Genomic DNA, 20,453 nt, shown 5'->3' on the forward strand with positions numbered 1-20,453 from the left:
AGCCAACTCCATCCTCGATCCCTTTCAGTCTGGTTTCCGCCCAAGGCATTCCACAGAGACAGCTCTCACTAAGATCTCGAATGATCTTTTACGGGCCAAGGCTAATGGCCTTTACTCTGTTCTCATCCTTCTCGATTTGTCTGCAGCCTTTGACACCGTTGATCACTGTCTTCTAGTTGATATACTCTCTGACCTTGGGTTCTCAGACTCTGTTCTCGAATGGTTTAGATCTTACTTGTCTGGCAGATCTTTTGCAGTAGTTGCAGGGGGTCAGACTTCTTCTCCTGTTCCCTTATCTGTTGGAGTTCCCCAGGGCTCTGTTCTGGGTCCCCTTCTGTTTTCTCTCTACACACTGTCCTTAGGTAAACTCATTAGCTCTTTTGGCTTTTCCTAACATCTGTATGCCGATGACACCCAGCTGTATCTTTCCACCCCTGACCTTTCTCCAAGGCTTGAACAGCAAGTTTCGTCTTGCCTCACAGCTGTCTCCCAGTGGATGCACCAACGGCGTTTGAAGCTCAACATGTCCAAGACGGAGCTTCTTGTCTTTCCTCCTAAGCCCACCTTTCAACACTCCTTTTCTGTCTCTGTGGACAACATTTCCATTCAACCAGTCCAGCAAGCCCGCAGTCTTGGCTTTATCTTTGACTCTTCTCTGTCGTGTATCCCTCAGATCCAGACCACAGCCAAGGCTTGTAGATTCTTTTTGTACAATATTGCCAAAATCCGACCATATCTCTCTGCCTCTACTGCCAAGATCCTGGTCCATGCCCTAGTGATCTCACGACTTGATTACTGTAACGTCCTCCTGGCTGGGCTTCCTCTTTCTCACCTCCGTCCTTTAATCTCTGTACAGCATTCAGCTGCACGCATTATCACTTCCACCCACCGCTCTGACCACATCTCTCCTGTGTTGGCATCCCTTCACTGGCTCCCCCTCCCTTTCCGCATTCAGTATAAGCTCCTGCTGTCGACGTTTAAAGCCCTCCATGGACTGGCCCCTCCTTACTTATCAGACCTTCTCTCTCCTCACCTTCCCACTAGGGCTCTCCGTTCTGGTAGTCAAGGTCTGCTGTCTCAGCCCAGGATTTCCTCTGCCCCATCCCAGATTCACCCCTTTTCCCTTGCTGCCCCTCACTCCTGGAATCTTCTTCCCCCACAAGCAAGAGCCATCACTTCTTTAACTAGCTTCAAAATGGAGTTGAAGACCATCCTGTTCAGAGAAGCCTTCCCAGGCATTGCATAATTGTCACTTGCTATTTGATGTTCTTTTGGTGTCTGTTTTATTGAATCATTTCCTGTATTGCTATGTATTTTATATGTATTATCCTACTAGAGAGGTCCCTTCCCCACCACCACTCCCTTCTCCTTTTGTGTCATGTCTTTTTAGATTGTAAGCCTGAGGGCAGGGAACAGTCCAATTATAAAGATTGTATGTACAGCGCTGTGTAAATTTACAGCGCTTTATAAATAAAGGTTAATAATAATAATAATAATAATAACAACATCTGTTACCATGTGAAAGGACCAGTGTATGCCAACTTTTGGTTCCAGAAGGCACAGAAACCAAACAAAACAACACAGCTACTTATTTTTGATCTACTTCGGAAAAGTCAAGTAAATAAGGCACTTGAATAGAAACTCTACTTCTTCAGAAGTTATTGCCCACAACTGTTCCTGCAGTGATCTCATTCATGGCAAGATCAGACATAAGAACCATAGACATAAGTCCCTTTGAGGACATCATGTTTCAATGCACACAGCTGTTCTCATCCCATTTTTATGCTCAGCTGTGCCATCAGTGTGTCAACATATTACATGACTTGGCCATATTAAATATCTTTAAACATGATGTGGTATTCTTATAATGCTTAGAAGAACAAACACTTAACCATGAGCGCACATGGAAGAATTTATAAAGTATAAATCAGGCCTTAGAACAAGGCAGCTAAGCATTCTCCAAGTCTCCCAAATTACACAAGCTCAGCATCTCTTAGGAGCTGTAGGAGTTTTAGCTTTGTGCTTTCTTTGGCTAGTGGTTTGTTAGTATTAGACTATTTAAACATTTAAACATAATTAGGCCTTGGCTGAAAGACCTAGAAAGGAAGCATTGCCACCCAAGCCAGCCCTGCTCCTTAAAGAGGCCACTTGAAACATGCTTGCAAAGGGCACATAAAATCCAGTTCTTCCTCTCTTTCCTGGCATACTATCTTACCTGGATATAGGATTATGTAAAGACATCTGAAAGGTGGATCAGGCTGCATAAAGCCAATGGCCATTTCTGAGATGATGCTGGCTTCCAAATAAGCTAAAGAAAACCTATTCGCATAGGTTGTGTCAAATACAGCTGTGTCAAAAACAGGTCAGATCTGTATTTGACACAGCTATTCTCATCTTATCTTACCTATCCTCTGAACACAAAGCTTGTAAAATATCTACCTTGCCTAGTCATCTGTCAGAATTAAGAATAATCTCCAAATTGTTAAGACAGGGAAGCTTATGTAAAATGAGATGATTCTTCTCTCTACTCAATTTTTCCAGAAGTCCTCATACCACAAATGACAAACATGGTTACACATAGGCAAGCAGAATTTTTAAAAAGTTGTTCTTAGGATAAATCTGCAGAATGGACTTTAAAATGGACCACTCAGTTCTTAGGATAAATCTGCAGAACGGACCACTCAGTTTTTTCTCAACAGAATTTAACTGCTCAATTTAGATTTGCATTTTATACACACAGTTAAAAGCTTATTTTTTTAAGTTCAATTTGCTCATCCACAATATTGTAGGTGGTTCTATTTGTGGTTCAAATATTAGAAATTAGACCCCCCCTCCAAATGTGATAATACTTTTTTTAGGGGGTGCAAACATTAATCAAACATTTCCTAGGGCTATGGAACATAAGAAAAGGTTGGAAACCATTGATCTAAAGCAATGGGGAGAGAATCTGGTAAACTATGGTCTGTTACAGACAGCCAAAATAAAGTTGCTTTGAGTCACAGTGGAGGTATGGTGTTTCAATGATGCATGTGTCCTAAGAGTCCAGAAGTCGCACCAAAGCCATGCTCCAGCCCTAAGGACTGGAGCGTGGCTTTGGTGTGGCTTCTGGACTCTTAGGACACATGCATAATTGAAACACCATACCTCCACTGTGACTCGAAGCAGCTTTATTTTGGCAGTCTGTAACAGGCCTATAAAAGATGTCCCAAACTCCAGCTCAAATAAGCTGTAGCCAGTAAGAAAAAGGGCCTTCCCTCCAGTCCATCTGTCATGGTCCAGGCCTCCAAGGGAGATAAGATCTGCTGGACTTTCCCCCTTCCCCACTGCCATTCCTTTCTCCTTTTGTAAGGGCAGGGAAATGTCTAATTAAAAAAAAAAGTAAGCCACTCTGATAGCCTTTTGGCTGAAGAGCGGGGTATAAATAAATAAATAAATAAATAAATAAATAAATAAAATAAAATAGGCCAGGGATTATGGGAGTTGTATTCTGAAACCTCTGGAGGGCACAGGTTGCCCAACTCCAATCTAAAAACATATCGTGTGGCACATGGGCCAGGATCAAGCTAGCTTGTTAGCTGCCAGGAAATTCTGGAGGAATATAAATATAACCCCCTTTTCCTCATCAGCCCTGGCTACGAGGGAAATGTGGACCTACTACTGGGATAAGGTAAGTGAAAAGGGATCTCATTAATACCTAGTTTCCAGTAAATTAGTCTTCACATCTCCTAAAATGTTACATTATATAACAGATCCCCTAGGTTACCCTGTTTCACATAAGACTGCCAAATGCTCAATTCCAATGGAATGGAAGATATTGATTTTCCTGCTATGTGCTTAAGCCTGCATGAGCCTTAAGACTCATGCCCTCCCACCTTCCCATGGATGCAAGGAGGCCAGAAGCATGCACTTCCACAGCAACAGTGGCATCATATTTACCAGGCCATGCAGCACAAAGTCTGGGGCTTGCTGGTCATTTACGTACCATCAACAAAACAGCCACAGCTTGTAGTCATGACTCAGAAGAACTGGTGGGGGAGGATTTTCATATTGGAGCCCAAACTCTGAGCAACAGCTTATGGTTGGGCAACAATTGTCATTTTGAACATCTATTTTCTTCCTACTTCCACTAAGAAGACCAAGCATTGCTGTTGCAGTAATAACTAGGCAATGTAGGTACCATGTGTGAAGTCCAGAATTGTCTCCTTTCCTTTCTGGACTGAATTTTTCCTTTTCTCTTTCTCCATCTCAGAGTCACCTATGTCTTTTTACTATCTGTCTCCTTATAGTCCTACTACCCCTCCTGGGGGATGAAAAACTTCCCCGTACCAGAATCCACCAGTGGGCCATAACATCAGGATTTATATAGCTGACCAGCAAAGACTCATAGCTTGCAGTCCAAGAACATGAATAGGAAACATGTGCTGTTCAAGAAACATGGTATTAAATGTCCATTCTGACTGAAGTAGAAGAATCTCTCTGAACTAGTCTCTTAATTATTGTCTCCAAGCTTGCTCTCTCCCTCCCCAATGGGAACTGTACCTTCAAAGTAGGGTAGCCAGTGATTCCAAATTCTGTACATATCTTCTGATTGGACCTCTCAGCACAGTCCAGCACACCCAACATAACAGCAGGCCGCCAATCTATGAGGGGGAGACAAAGACAGGAAGCATGAATGTCCCTCCATTCTCCTAAAGAACATATTAGTATGACCAAGACCTGCATGAAGCTATATGTAGTCAGGGAGTCTGGTGTGGCAGCAGGCCACAAGAGTGGAAGTGCTTTGGGTCCCACACTGGGAGCAAAGCAGAATATAAATCAAATAAATGAAAGAATGAATAAGTGGGAAAGGCTGGAAGAAGGAGTGGTTGAGAGGAATGAGACCACAGAATAGAATCAAAGAGGAAAGAAAAAACTGGAAAACAAGCAGCACAGAAGAGAGCTACAGATGGTCAAGTATCACAAAAGACACAAAACATCAAGGTCATATATTGACTGGAAATGAACACCCACATTTTTTGCTTGCATGCCTCTCAATGCTTATCATCTAGTGTATAACCGACTTATAACAACTCTCCGTGATCTGCAGTAGCAATTGCCAGCATTATAGTACAATAGTTTAATAATGAGTTATATAACAAAATATCCCCATGATTCATCTTGTAATTCACAGAGGCGGTCTGGAAATCACCAGAAACCTGGTAATGATGGTATTTCTCCTGAAATCTATGATGGTGAGTATTGCAAATATTTTCCAATAAATGAAAAACAGAATGTCATGCAAGCTGGAAAAAGCCACTAGCTTCTGTATCTCACCAATGGACTCATGAACGTTTCATGTCAGATCTTTGTGTAACTTCAATAAAGGAGAGCAGAAAGAAATAAAGATTCTATATTACATTTACCCAGTACTGTTAAAAGTTCCTCAAGTATCACAATTTGGCTGTTAGGAGGAGTATACTGGTATGGATGGCCTTCTGAACTGACCTCATATGACCATTTTCATGTATGGCATAATAAGGTGCGACAGATCACAAATTGTGTGCATAAACGCATCTGTGGAAAAGACAAAGTTCCCAATCTGACAGACAGCTGGGCGTACTGGTTAGATTGCTGAACTAAAAATAGGGAGACCCAATTTCAAATCTTTGTGCACTAATGAACCTCTCTTGTTGACCCTAGGCCAGTCCAACTTACTCTCCCTCCATTGAAAGATTGCTGTGAAAATAAAGTGGGAATATCTATGTAACCACACAGTGAATGGGTGAAATAACAACATAATTGATATCAATTAAAAAAAAACTTGGCAAGAGGATTGTGGTACACTATGCCTATACAGAGGAGGAGGGAGCTACCAATTTGTTCCCAGTTGTGCTGTAGCATTAGCGCATTTGGATTTACTTCACCCACCAAGAGAGCTGGAATCAAGTGATTCATGAAGCCAAGAGATGCCATTTGGTCCTGTAAAGCTGCTGAATTTGGCCTGGTTCTTCAGACACAGGTTAAGTTGCTCTTAAACTACTCTTCCCCAAATCGTAGCCACTATCCACATTCCTCCATTCTAGGTTATTTGATATTGGTCAAAAAAGTACACCAGCAGGTTAAATACCAAAAAGCACACATTTTCAGGGTCAAGAAGTATTAGTGGAATTAGTTTGCTGGTTGTACAAAGAGCACTTTTCAGACAGCACGTTCCAAATCCTCTGGGAAAGGAAACTCCCAGCCACCACCCTTGCAGCCAACATACCAGCTGATCCACCCTCATCTTTCGGTACTTGCCACCATGAGATTAAACAGCACACAGTAGCCATTGTTAGCATGCCATTCCCAGCCACTCCTTGCGTTTATTCTATACGGAAAAAAAGTGCCTGCCCATCCATGGGTTTGGCCAATGATCAAGCACTGTACTCACAAAAACCACTATGCTCATTGGCACATGGATCTACAAGGTCAAATTTCAGCCATGCCAAAGTTTCACCAGGATGGTTATGGTTATGCATCATGCCTCAGTTATTCCTTTTTTATACAGTGCCACAAAACAGAATGTACATGCAAAGCTTTTGAAAGTCCACACTGTAAAGTTTCAAGTTTTATAATCACAAATGATGCAAACAGATTAAATTTGGACAAACATTTATGCACAGTGTGCAAAACTACATTTTCAGAAAAGTCTCTATATAGTTTAGAACTTTATCTTAAAAAAAGTTCACATGACAGAGTTGAGATTTATGGAAATTATGGGTGCACATGACGGCAAGCAAACAAAGACAAAGAAGGGATTTCAAGGAACAGTTATATGCCACTCCCCTGACTTGTGGAATTTCTATCCAGGAGTCCTCTCTGTTGCCAGTAGTAGTACCAAAGCATCTTAAATTCCCTTAGGTCAGATTCCATGCCTTTGGCACGGTTGTCTGTCTTTTATTGTCTCATTCTGTGAAGTACTATGCACAGTTATGACACTATATAATAGAAGCAGAAGGTGACAGTCTCACTTCTTGGTTGCTGTTTTTTGGTGGGCGAGTGTGTTATCCACAGGTATCTATTTGGTCACTGTGGAAACAGAACGGTGGATTGTGTGCGCCTGTGAATTGATACTGTCATGTTATTTTGCCTCTGCAAGATTATTCTAATAAAAATAATTAGAAGAAAAAGAAGATTTATTTATATTCTGCCTTTTTCATGTGGAATCAAGGCGGATTACAAAACAAAGGCATCAAAAATACAAAATACACCAACCATCAAAAACATCACAGCAATATTATAACAATAAAGTAAGTATACAAAAAATAAAAAAATACATAGTACAAGAACCAAAATACATAGCATAATACACAGCATAATAATGGAGGTATAACATAGCTTAATAATTTAAAGGGCAATCCCCAGCACTTCCCTGGCAGCAGAACAACTATCAATATCAAATTGCATATGTTAAAGTAACATGACATGACATAATAATCAAACATAACATAACATAATAAGCAATATAACAATCCTCAACTCTCCCCCGACAACAAAATAACAAGTACAGATTACATGCTTAAAATAGTTATATTAACAGTAATCTCCCTCTGCCTGTTGCCATCTCTCTCCATAGTTAATACACTAATAATAATAATAAAAAAAAACCCGTCCAGCCTAATATCTACTATACAGGGACGTAGCCAGGATTTTAGGAAGGGGGGGGTCCAGACTAAGTGCCACCATTATAATGGGGCTTGGGTGTGGCGGCGCAGCAGCACACACCATTCATTTTTCTAAAGGAAGGAGGGGGTCCGGACCCCAAGATTCCCCCCCCCCCTTGGCTACGTCCCTGTACTATAGGCTGATGATGTTCTCTGGGCTGGTTCAGCCAGAGAATTCTGACTTTACATCAATGATTCTGCAGATGGCAAACTGTTGCAGAATTTGACATTTAGTGCACCATAAGACAGCTGGAACAAGTTTGTGAGTATCTTATTTCAGATGCATTAGTGTGTTTGGTAACAACAACAAAGAACCTTGTGGCATCTTGTGTGTGTGTGTGTGTGTGTTGCGCGCCTTCATGTCAGTACCAACTTATGGAGACCCTTATGGGGTTTTCTTGGCAAGATTTGTTCAGAGGAGGCTCCTCCGAGGCTGAGAGCATGTGACTTGCCTATGATCACCCAGCAGGTTTCATGGCTGAATGGGAAGTGAACCTTGGTCTCAAGTGTTGTCATACAATACTCAAGCCACTACACCACACTGGCTCCTTAAAACTGATAAATGCATTTTATTTGCAATAAGCCTTTTGGGACTGTAGCTTGCTTCATTTTCCGGTCCTCCTTCCCCCCATTTAAACAAGCTTTCCAGCTCTTGTAGATTTAAAGGCATGTTTCTAGGCCAGACCCAGGAAAGGCACAAGTGTGAAGAGGCCTTGCAACTGAACTTCAGTTCCAAACTGTAACCGAATTATAGCACACAAGCTGATAAAATGTGAGCAGTACTGCTTAGTTTGCAAGATCTTCTGCAAAATGCAACTTCTCCTCCACCCCGATAAATCCATGATTAAACGTTTCAACTGGGACTAACAGTTGGAATTTGTCTCAGCCTTAAAATATTTGCTCACAAATCCTGTTACACTTTCAAATGCGCAACTGTGATAATAAAAAAAACAAATGTCTAAGGAAAAGATTCTAAGGAATGACTACTATTAGGAAAAGACAGCCCCCTGCCCTTAAGATGCTTAAAATGCATATTTAGAAGACAGGTAAAGGAGTTCAGAGGAAGAATGGAAAGACAAAACAGGTAACAGAACTAACTGTGTGGGTTTCAATGAACATCTGCATATTTCATATAGAATGTGGACAGCTCTTCAATATCACCAACTGAAAGGCCAACTGAATCTGTAGAGCTTTTACAAAAGGCCTAATCTTGGTACATCTAAAAACTGCCAGAAATTATTTTGACATAGCCACGAACCTTTGGAATCCCTGGGTGCTGCTATTGAAACAGTCCTGGTGAAGGCCTGAACTTTAAAATTCACATCTACCCCACAACGTGCGACTGACTGACACTCAGCACCTCACCAGTTTCTGATGGATGAAGGAAACCCTAAGAAACCAAAGGAAAGAGGCTACCGGAGAAAGAGTTTCAACTTTAATAAAACTCTCAGCACGTTTCACTGAAAGTCTTCTTCCGAAGTGCAAGAACAGAACCTGCCTAGTTGAGGCAACATTTCTTTCCAAGTACAGTGGTCCCTTCACATTTCCTGGGGTTAGGAGTGACAGATCCCTGTGGATGTGGGAGAACTGCAAATGAAAACAACAACACTCTCTTTTTTACTTAAGAGAACACCTCTCTAGGAATCTCCAGATCCTCCAGTGCAGCTGTAAGGTCAACATCTGCCAGAAGCTGATCATAGAATCATGCTGGGGAAACCTAAAAATGTTTAGAGAAGTGTTTTCTCTAGGAACTTCTAGGTTCTTCAGCACAACCCTATGGTCAACTTCCAGCAGAGTTGCGCTGGAGGACCTAGAGATTCCTAGAGAGAACATATTAATCAAAGCTGTAAATAATCAAATCCGCAAAAGTCCAAATTGCAAATGTGAAGGGATGACTGTATAGCATTTTTGGCCCAGCTTTCTTAAATTTAGTGCTATCGCCACATTTTTTTAGTACAAAATTTATCCTCCTGCTGCGTTGCAACAGTGCAAAGGAATGCATATGTTACAACAAATATGAAATTTCATTCAAAATTTGGAAAAGCCAAAATAAGGCCAAAAAAAATCATATGCTACTGGACTCTACTGAATGCTTAAAATTGGGTTCAATTCATAATGAAGGATATATGACTTAGAACCAATTATCTAAAGGCCTAAAAACACCGCCCAGTAAAACACCAGCCCCCATTTTTTCCAAGAAAAAAATTGCCAAATTTGGTTGTTTTTCAATTGTTCTGTTCATCCCATCAAAAAGGGTTTTTTCTACCTCCCTCCAAGCCAACATGAGCCTCACTGGGGTTGGGGGGGTGGTGAGAGCTTGAAGTATCATGTTGGCAGGGACGTAGCCAAGGGGGGGTTCTTGGGGTCTGGACCCCCCCTTCCATTAGAAAAATGAATGGTGCGTGCTGCTGTGCCGCCACACTCAAGCTCCATTATAATGGTGGCACTTAGTCTGGACCCCCCCCTTCCTAAAATCCTAGCTACGTCCCTGATGTTGGCACTAAAAAAGTTTCAGATTTTGGAGCATTTTGGATTGCAGATTTTTGGCTAAGGGGCACTCAACGTGTATAAGCAATGTTGGTGATGATCTAGAATATATGATTGAATACCCTGTATTATACAATAGAGTGTAAAATCTTTGAAACAATTTTATCTGTGAGCCACTTGGGTCCCTTTCTGGGAGGAAGGTGGCATAGAAATGAACAAAACAAAATAAAAACAAAAACGAACTACTTCTTGCAACAACTGTGTAATGTAGACCAATGGAATCATGCAAATGAAAGAGGTCTGGGTAGAAAGAACACCAGCTTCCCTAAAACCGTTGAGACTTTTTGACCAACTTGAGAATTAAATGGACAAGTTTTCCAGTTCACGCACTTATCTGCTCATTAACTACTGCAATAGCTAAAAGGCCCAAACCTTAGACAGCTAGCAGAACCCAGCTAGCAAACAGACCCATAGCAGGCCTTGTTCTCACCTGAGCTTTCAAAAACTCTGCTGAAGCCACTCAGCTCAGAAATGCCCTGGGCCTGCTATTCCGGTTTCCCCAGTGATGGGCACTAAGTTCCAGAGCTGCCAGCTTAATGCCAAGATAAGCTGCAGCATTTCTTTCTCCTGATGTCTGTCCAAGGATTCAGGCCTATCGTGAACTTTACTTTAGCCCACGCTGATTAGGTCAGAATCTCATTTATAAGCAGAAACTGGCACAGAAAGGAAAATGCAGGGCAGGTGCAAAACTGATTGAACACACACTGCCTCTCTCTCTCTCTCTCTCTCTCTCTCTGCAGGCATCACCTAATCAGAGATCAAGACTGTGGTGGCACAGACAACCAGCTATGATCTATATGCTTGATTTCCTGATGCCCATCTCCAATAACTTGAAGTCAGTCCAGAAACTGAGGTTTAAACCGACCTCGCAGATGCAATAGTGATGGAAGGAAAGCTGTCTTTCCCCTTACAAGGGGGCACTGTTCCACTGTGGCACACAGATACTTTGGCTTATGCTTTCATCCAGCACTGGAAACCACTACAGTCAAAACCTGCAAGAAAAACAAAAGAATTTGCAAGTGGTGCCAAACAAAACAAAAAAGCCAAACACCCATAAGCTAGGAGTTTGCCAGCTTTCAGGCACAAGATGATCATCATTCCACATGAATGAGAAAACAAATTGTCCCCTCCAGAGAGATTTGGGGGAATGTCACTCAATCCTCTCAGATTAGGAAATGCTCCTGGGCAGAAATCTTGCAACAGGGAACACTATGAACCCAGGTTATACAACCAGACTCAAATTGAAGCATTCTTGTATGTATGCCACTTCAAGCTACAGTTGTTGGTAAAATATGTTTAAATGAACATCTTACATATGCATGTGGGCAAAGAAATAATAATTCTGTCCTTTAAAAAAAATCAGCCCTGCCATTTTAAGGAAACAGACTTTGGGGGGTTGTTATATTTTTGACAGATCTTTCCTCCAAAATGACATACATGGGCTTTTCCTATTTTATCCCCAAAACAGCCCCATCAATTTAATCAGGCTGAATGATATTCTGTCAGGCACAACTTGCCCACAGGTCTTTTTTCAAACCAAAAAGGCAGATCGAAGACTCATAGTCAAAAGGACAGCTTTTATTGAAGTAAAGAAAACCGTAACAGACAGGTCCATGACTTCTTTGTTAGGTGACAATGCATTCATTGTAGTAAATTCATTACTTTTGTAGTAAATAATAGGATCCCTCCCCTTGGGACCATGTACCTATATGATTGATTACTTTAGCCCCAAGCTTCCTGCACTTTGTCCATGTCCATGACATAAAGCTCAACCGTCCGGAAGTCCAGCATCTGGAATAGTATATACAATCCATGTTGCACCCTCTTCCCAAACTCAAGTCACCATGACATTATAAATATAGTGCTCCCTCCACATTCATGGGGATCACGGGAATGAGACCCCCACAAATATGGGGAAATCGTGAATAACTCCCCCTCCCCCACTTTGAAGCCAGTTAAAAGGAAGGGTGAGCAGGGAAAGAGGAGCAGCGCTGCATGTTCCTTTTTCCTGTCCCTTTAATTGGCTCCCTGACCCTTCTCCTCCCCATCCCTTCCCTGGGCAGCCCAAGGAGAGGATGGGGAGGAGAAGGAAAGAGGTGCCTTGGCCCCTCCGACCCTTTGCCTCCCCATCCTTTCCCTGGGCAGCCCAAGGAGAGGATTGGGGAGGAGGGAGGAGGAATGCCCACATTATTCTCATGAATAATCGAAACCGTGAGTCTCAAGGCCGCAAATATGGAGGGCTGACTGTATTAGAAACTTATTATCAAAGCTATTATCTTCATTGTAGCTCAAACCACTGCTGCTTTTACTTCTTGCCAAATCTGTTTTGTTCTCATTATAGTGTGGATTTGTTTTCTGTTTGGCTTTCCTGTCATTGTTAAAACTGAATAAAACTGGAATACAGAGAAAGATCCCTGTATTCGAACTGTCTTCAGAGTCCATGAGTTGGAGAAGACACACTTCAGGTCTTGAGTCAAGTCAGGCCACTCATACAGTTTGGCAACAAGTAGTTTGCAACCTGGAAGCCCCACAGAATCACAGACCTGTTCCTAAACATGGCTTATAGGGAACATTTCCCTTGGTAAATAACCAAGGCTCAGAAAAAGTTAAGGAAGAACCATATATACTCGCCTCTCTTTGAATATTCAAGATTGCAGATCTCAAGTCCACGAGAATGAAGGGATGACTGTATAAGTCAACCTCATATTTAAGTCAAGAGCAGGTTTGGAGACCAAAAGTATGGATTTTGTTACAAACTATGGATAAGTCAAGGGTAAAACTATAACAAAGAACTCAAGGATGAAACAAAGGAAAACGATACAAAAGAACTTACAAAATTCCAGCAGGCTTAACTGTTTGTGCTCACCCTAAAATCAGGATTGACCATGTCATCATATTTCCGATTTTTACATATGGTTGTAAACACAGTGCAATGAAGAAAGCTGACAGGAAGAAAATCAACTCATTTGAAATGTGGTGCTGGAGGAGAATTTTATGGATACCATGGGCTGTTTACAAGACAAATGAATGGGCCTTGGAGCAAATCAAGACTAAACTGTCTCCAGAAGTAAAGATGAGTAAACTGAGGATTCCATACTTTAGACATACAGTGTGACCTTCCTATCTGCAGGGGTTTGTTTTGCCCCCCGACCCACCCCTGCAGATGGGGAAAAAATTAGGAACTCAAGCCTATATTAGTAAATAGGCACCAATGTGTACATGTTAACACAACTGCGTGCATGCAACACCACTGATCAATATAGGACAGGGCAATCTGTGGGAGCTCCAATCCATGGATGGCTAGCCTGCAAATACGGTGGACTCACAGAATCATGAGATGATGCAACTCACTGGAAAATATGATAAAGCCTGGTAAAGAGGAAGGCAGTAAGAAAAGAGAGAGACTGTGCTACAAGTGGATTTATTCAATTAAGCAAGCCATGACTTTGAGTTTGGAATAGCTGAGCAGGACAGATGGTGGCTGTGGATCTTGGAAGTCTCTCATTCAGATACCACCATAAGTCGAAGTCAACGCGACAGCAAACAACTTCAACAACAACAAATCACTTTTAACCACCACTTGTTTTTCTGCTACCACGACAAATTCAGTAAAGCCACTCACCAAACCCACCTCTGGCACAGGGGCAAATGACATGTAGATTATCCTTGAATAAGCTCCCTGTGTTAAAGCAACATTTTTTTTTTAATTCGCATAGAATGCACACAAGATAGGTTTGGAAAGCTACTCTCTCTCCTCATACGGCTTCAATTTAAAAGTAGTCATAGTCAGCATTGGCAAGAATTTGATGCATGGAGCATTTCCAGTTTCTATTTATGAGGTATTATTGAATGGAGAAAGAATCCCCCATTTGATTGAAGATACAGTGCCTGCAACTAGGGTTGAAATGAGGCTGGAAGGGGGGAAGAAATTGCAACAAGGGGAAAATACTCCTCTCTCTTTAGAGAAGTACGTGACTAACTCAAAAGCGCCAAGAGCAACTTGAGCATGAGTGAGGAAATAGCAAACAGCAGGGAAACTATTTAATCAGAACTTTGATCTCCTGGTTCAACTGACATCCCTTTGTATAAGGAAGTTGGGGAAATCCCCACAAGGAAATCAATTAGCTGTACACCTTCACTTCCACTTTGTCATCCAGTCATGGTTACTTATTTCCTCTGCAAAGGAAGTATGATTTTCCAAAATGCACAGAAGACAAACACTGGGGAGCATGGAACTATTTCATGCTATGCTTCCAAATGGAAATGAACAGTTCAGCATCAGCAAACCCCAGAGAATAAACACATGACTGCAAAAGTACAAGGCATGTGAGTGAACGTAAGCAGCACAACAAATGTGAGAGATTTAGGACCCCAGCTCACGGGAGAATTAGAAAAGTTTGTGCAGGACATAAACCTCTACCTAACATCAACAATCCAAATCTCCAATTCTTAAAGGTGTAACAGCATGAACACTTTAATCCCATTGATTTCAATGAGAGAGATAGTGACCCTTCCCCTTAAATTGTCCACTGGAATCAATGGAACCTAGAACTGCTTAGCAGTGGTCAAATCATGTTCTTCCTTTTTAAGGATTGTGGCTACAAAGATAACATCAGAATGTTCTTTAAATGGTATAATTGACAAAGCGCTTTAAGCAAGCTCATGTTCCCTGTTTCTATTACACAATGTATATTTCAAGGGAACAATGTAAATATTTCTGCATCTAATTGTAACATTTCACAATATTTTTATTCTCAAATAAATGCAGCAGCTCAACTTTGAGTTACCAGATCCAACAAAGTGACACTGAAATAATTGACCCAAGGCACCAGCGCAATAAATTAGGCCTCCACCCAAATCCTTCATGATGGATTACAACTTTTACAATTGAGAACCCTAAATGGCCAAAGCCCAACATCACAGAATTGCCTCTTGCAACATGGGTCCAGATCCTCCATAGTACTGTCCAAGGGCCATATTCTTGGTGCAGCAAACTCACACAGAAAAAGTCTGTACAGAGGGGTTTTCAATAGCTTTTCCATGGTATGAAACTTCCTATTTTGGGGATCTGAAAGCCCAAGACAAAGGGTTCTTAGTGTTTCCACACTGCACCATGATAGCAATTTGAGATCACTTTAGCTGCCACGGCTAAAGTGGCATTTGTAATCTGGAGAGAGACCACAGATCCCAAATTCCAGCACTGAAGCTCCCTAGCCAAGTTTCTTAAATCCCTCATCAAACTATAAATCCCAAATTCTAGTTCTTCAAGATGGAATTACAGTCTTTTAAGGATGTTTCCTGTTCAAAAGGACATGGGAACAGGGTGCTTCAAATAATTAAATGAACTGGGATTGAGCACTGAATAACTCTTTTCTCACCAGATTCGGTCCTTTCGATTAGGGAGCCAATAAAACAGAATTATCCTGACTGAAAAAGAATGTTAATATGACTATCTGTTATAGTTACTGTTGTTTTCGACTTATGGCGATTCCTAAGGCGAAGCTATCATGGGGTTTTCTTGGCAAGATCTGTTCAGAGGAGGTTTGCCATTGCCTTCCCCTGAAGCTGAGAGCTTGTGACTTGCCCAAGGTTACTTAGTGGGTTTTATGACTGAGTGGGGAATTGAACACTAGTCTCCAGAGTCGTAGTCCAACAGTCAAACCACTACACTATGCAAACCTGTGTCATGTTTTAAAAACCAGAGACAACTTATAATTACGCCCTTTGCAACATCACATAGCAGCAAATTCCACAGATTAACTGTCTCTTATCAAAAGAACTTCCTTCCTCGTGCCCAAAGCAACATTCATTTACATTTACCCATAGCTATGATAAATCATTATAGTGATTCATAAAGAAAATACAGATGAGATATTAACAAAGAATTATATATCTATCACACTATTAAACAATGATTATAAGATATTTACTAAGGTGAGTTACAGACCGCCCAAAATGGGTGGTCTTGCGCCGCTGCCGGTTGCAGCGCGGAGGAGCCCCAGAATCCAAACTGCATGGTTCCTCCATGCTGCAAATAAGAAGCGCCAAAAATGGCGCTTCTCTTTGCGGTGCAGTTATGATGCCGTGAGGTGCCAATGGTGCACTCGCGGCATCATATGCGCCACGTGATGTGCGGATGCAAAGCAACCGCTACATCAAGATGGTGCCTCCTGTGTGTAACGGGCACCGCCATTTTGTACGGACTCGATCCGTATTAGGGTTAGGGGCGTCCGGAAGGGACGCCCTTTTCTAACCCTAGTACGGACCCAGTCCATACTTTATGCCCGTCTGTAATGGGCCTAAGATATCATGCCCTGTGAGGCACAGCTGAGAGACCTGGGTATATTTAGCCTAGGGAAGAGTAGGTTAAGAGGTGACACGATAGCTGTGTTCAAATATTTCAAAGGGTATCAAATAGACCATAAATTGGAAATGCTAATAAACATTAACATCCCCAAGAAAGAGGACATAAAGGGTTATAGGAACCATACGACCATTCTATTAATTTTCCATGCAAAGAAGTGGTGCTCAAAATTTTACAACAAAGACTTTTGCTGTATATGGAATGAAAAATGCCAGTTTTCCTAGAAGCCACTCATTGCCAGCTGCTAGCAATGATGGGAGCTATACTGCAACACCTCTGGAGAGCCCTATGTTACTCCTCCCCATGCTTTAAAGGAAAGATGGGATAGAAGCAGGAAAGGAGGAAACTAAGGATTTATAGGCATTGAATATTCTCCACTGAATGTTAATTTGTGCTGGATTTTATCACTGTTCACAATGAATTGAAAGACAAAGAGGCATTTCTAATGCACATGAGAATTCTGGCCAATACTGGTTTACTCAAACAAGAGTCACTTTAAACCTAAGGCTGTTCTAAAGTGTGGATGCTCTATCCTGCTGCTAAAAGTGCAGCAATGGATGTCACTTCCAGTAGAGGGAGAGGGTGGCTCGTTTACCCCCAACTGGTGTCAAGCCAGAACACCTAAAATTCCCTCTTGAGGCTTCAATGGACGAATGCAATCTACATTTCCTGTCTCTTAAACCAGCATCGCAACAACACTATCATCTGTCTGCCAAACTCCACCCCAGGTAGCCACACTTGCAGCCAATGATTCACCAATCAGTTCACAAAAGGAATGCCAACATGTTTCAAGAGATAACACCAACACAATAGAGATACACTTCCATTAAGCCATTACTGAAGAACACTGGAATTTTAGGCCATATCAGATTATTTCTTTAACTTACCATGGAAAATGTAAAGAAACAAAATCTAAATTTCCCATCCGCATTTTAAATATGGACATTCTTCCTTAGCAGAAATGTGTGCCAAAAGCCAAAAGCATAGTAAATCCATACTAAATCCACTTGCACAGAAATTAAAACAGCTACCATCCACTGCCATTGCACATGTACAGACACTGAAAAAATAATTTTCCTTTTGGTTTTTTACTCTACAATCTGAATTATCTTGAAAGTTCAAGCTCCATCGATCCACCATAAGCATCACTTCAGGAGGGGGCTTGTTGCCTGTGTATGATATGTGGAGGGGGGAGAGATTGCTTTCCAGCCGATGGTTAAATTCTACTTGACAATAGCTCACTTGCCATTATATGGTGGTCAATATGACCATCAGTCAGTAAAAAGACCTTTTCAGCTCATCCTGCAAGTTCACTATCATGGCTTTCAGTATTTCCCAAAAACGCATCACAATTTCTAGAGCTAAAGAACAGAATTAGTTTTGGAAACACAGTGAAAATGATTCAATGATGGGCAACTAGTGACAGCAAATGGAGTGGGGGCAGTCTGCCAATACAGAGGGGCGACTGTATAGAACTCAGAGACATAGCTGTATTAGTCTAGAAATCAGTATGCAAAGGGATATTGTAGCACCTCTGAGACTAACAACCATGAAAGAGGCTCACGCATAAGATGTTGTATGCCATGCATCTAAGGAGGTACACTGAATGCCTGTTACAACCTCTTTTGCCGAGTTAGTCTCAAAGGTGCTACAAGATCCCTTTGCGTACCAATAAGTAAAACTACTTGCATTCCACTACTGATAGTCTGAAAAGTGAAGGCTTGTTTAAGGTATTGGCCTAACCACTAGCCAAGAGAGCAATCTTAACCCCCAAACAGCCAGCTAGAAAACAATGATACAGCAGAAAGGCCCATCAACTGATACAAGGGGGAAGAGACCACCAACAGAAAAAGAAGAAAACATTCTTTAACTCCTTGACTGGTGTGAGTTGTCAGGGCTTCAGATGTGTCAGATAACATACCGTTCCCTGATTCCTCTTCCAACCTGCAGTTAGGACTATTCCTTCCATCAATTCACAACCATCACAAACTGGCCTCCATTTTCCAGAGAGGCAAAAAACCAACCGCAAATGTACCTAGAAGAGCTCTATGTTCCAGTTTTAAAGCAAAGAATTTGAGCTGTGATTCAATCAGAGCAAGAATATGAATACTAAAGATGAACACTAATTTATTATTGCCCGATAGTCACCCCAAGAGACCAGTCAAAACCATTAAGTAAGTTAGGCCTTTGCTCCCAATCTTCTCAAAAGTCTCTGTCCCACTACACCCTATTATTTCTAACTTCTTTGGAAAAAGACAAGTCTAAGAACATGGCATGACTAGCAAAACCAATGGCTTCATGCAAGATTCTAATGAGCAGAGGGAGTGGGGCCCAACATATTCCTGTGAATGCAAAATTCATTGAATTGTTGCATGTGTTACCATATAACACATAGTCTTAAAAGTATATAATGCATATTCCAAAAGTTGTATGTACGACATACAATCCAAGAATACAGTCTGCATTTTGGACTGCAGTGTTGACATTTGGGACTGCATGGGAAAAAGGACATTGGCTCTTACTGTTGGGGTCCTGGGTGCCATTGGGTCCAGAGATGGGAAGAAAGGGGGAGACCAAGAGCTTATCTCCCATCTGATCTCCTGGCAGGGTTCCAAACCATATGCTAGGCAATGGCAGGGGCCTCCTGGAAATGCCTGCCCTGAGTGAGGGCATTAGATCTGGCAAAGGTTCCTTGGTGGCTGGAGAGAGAGGGTCCGTGGTACTCACCCCTGATCCTGTGTCTTCTGGCTGGCTTGCCTCTCTGACCTTGGCCTGCTTCAGGCTGGGCAGAGGTAATGCAGAGAAACTCTTTCTCATGGCCTATGGCTGGTCTGTCCTCAGAACCTTGGCCCAAAACGGGATGGGCAGAGATGCTGAGAAGGGAAGTTTCCATAACTTCTGGCCAGTTTCCTCACTGATCCCTGGCCCTAAACGGGCTGGGCAGAGGTGATGTGGAGAAACAGAGACATGGAGGGGACACCCCTCACCAACTGTTCCCACGGCTCCCATGTGCTGCAAAGCTGTTTGCAGAAATCTCCAGTGCTCCCACCAGGAAAGGGGGCAGCTTTGGAGGAGAGGGAGAGTCATTGGCAAAGCCAAGGCCTTTCTCCAATCCTGGGAGCCCTTGCCATATTAAGTCTTTCTTCAGGCTTCCAAGGCAGCAAGAGAAAACGAAGAGAAGGAAAAGCACTGGAGTGGCTGGAGTGAAGAAGTTGCAGAGCAACAGCAAACATATCCTACTGGAGTGATAGGCAGGACAAGACTGGCCTTCTAGGGTTAGCTCTATCCACATGAGGTCACCAGAAGGTCTCTCTCTTTACGTCCTGCCTATCGGAATGAGTGGGAGGAGCATAACCCAAACTACAGGATGTGGGGGTCTTATCTACTGGGAAATGCAGTCCATAGCTTCACTGACTTCTCCACGACCACCAGCTTCACTGGGCAATAAAGAAAGGAAGCAAACAAATTTGAAGACAACATCCAGGGGTAGCCGTGTTGGCCATTTAGCAAATCAAAAATCCACATAAACAGTGATACCTTTATTGGCCAACCAAAATGCACAATATACATGTTGCAACCTTTCGAAGCTTCACTGACTTCTTCATCAGGCAAGGTGTTACAAACCAAACAGGAGAAAAAATACTGACGACGTCAGTCTTGCAGGCTGGCACCTCCTCTTTCTGGCTATGTGGCAACTGGGAGATTTTCAAAATCCAGGAAATTTAACATCCATTTCCATCACAACAAAGACACTTAGGCGGGTCATAAACCGCCGCTTTGAGGCGGTCTGCCGCCACCGCCGTTTGCTCCGTGCGAGAGCCGCAGCAGCCACACCGCGCGGCTCCCGCACGGACCAAAAA

General features: G+C 42.2%; 1 protein-coding gene across 1 annotated transcript in view; it reads right to left on the reverse strand.

Moving 5' to 3' along the window:
• Positions 1 to 20,453, reverse strand: part of QSOX1 (quiescin sulfhydryl oxidase 1) — an 82,419-nt gene that overhangs the window by 49,596 nt on the left and 12,370 nt on the right. The window contains exon 2 of the mRNA XM_089518321.1: positions 4,540 to 4,640. Within this exon, the coding sequence (XP_089374447.1) occupies positions 4,540 to 4,640 (101 nt within the window). The remainder of the gene's footprint in view (positions 1 to 4,539; positions 4,641 to 20,453) is intronic.

Source organism: Sceloporus occidentalis, unplaced genomic scaffold, assembly GCF_023333645.1.
Source record: "Sceloporus occidentalis isolate IW3139 unplaced genomic scaffold, rSceOcc1.0.p SCAF_3, whole genome shotgun sequence".
In the NCBI taxonomy this organism is placed as follows: Eukaryota; Metazoa; Chordata; class Lepidosauria; order Squamata; family Phrynosomatidae; genus Sceloporus; species Sceloporus occidentalis.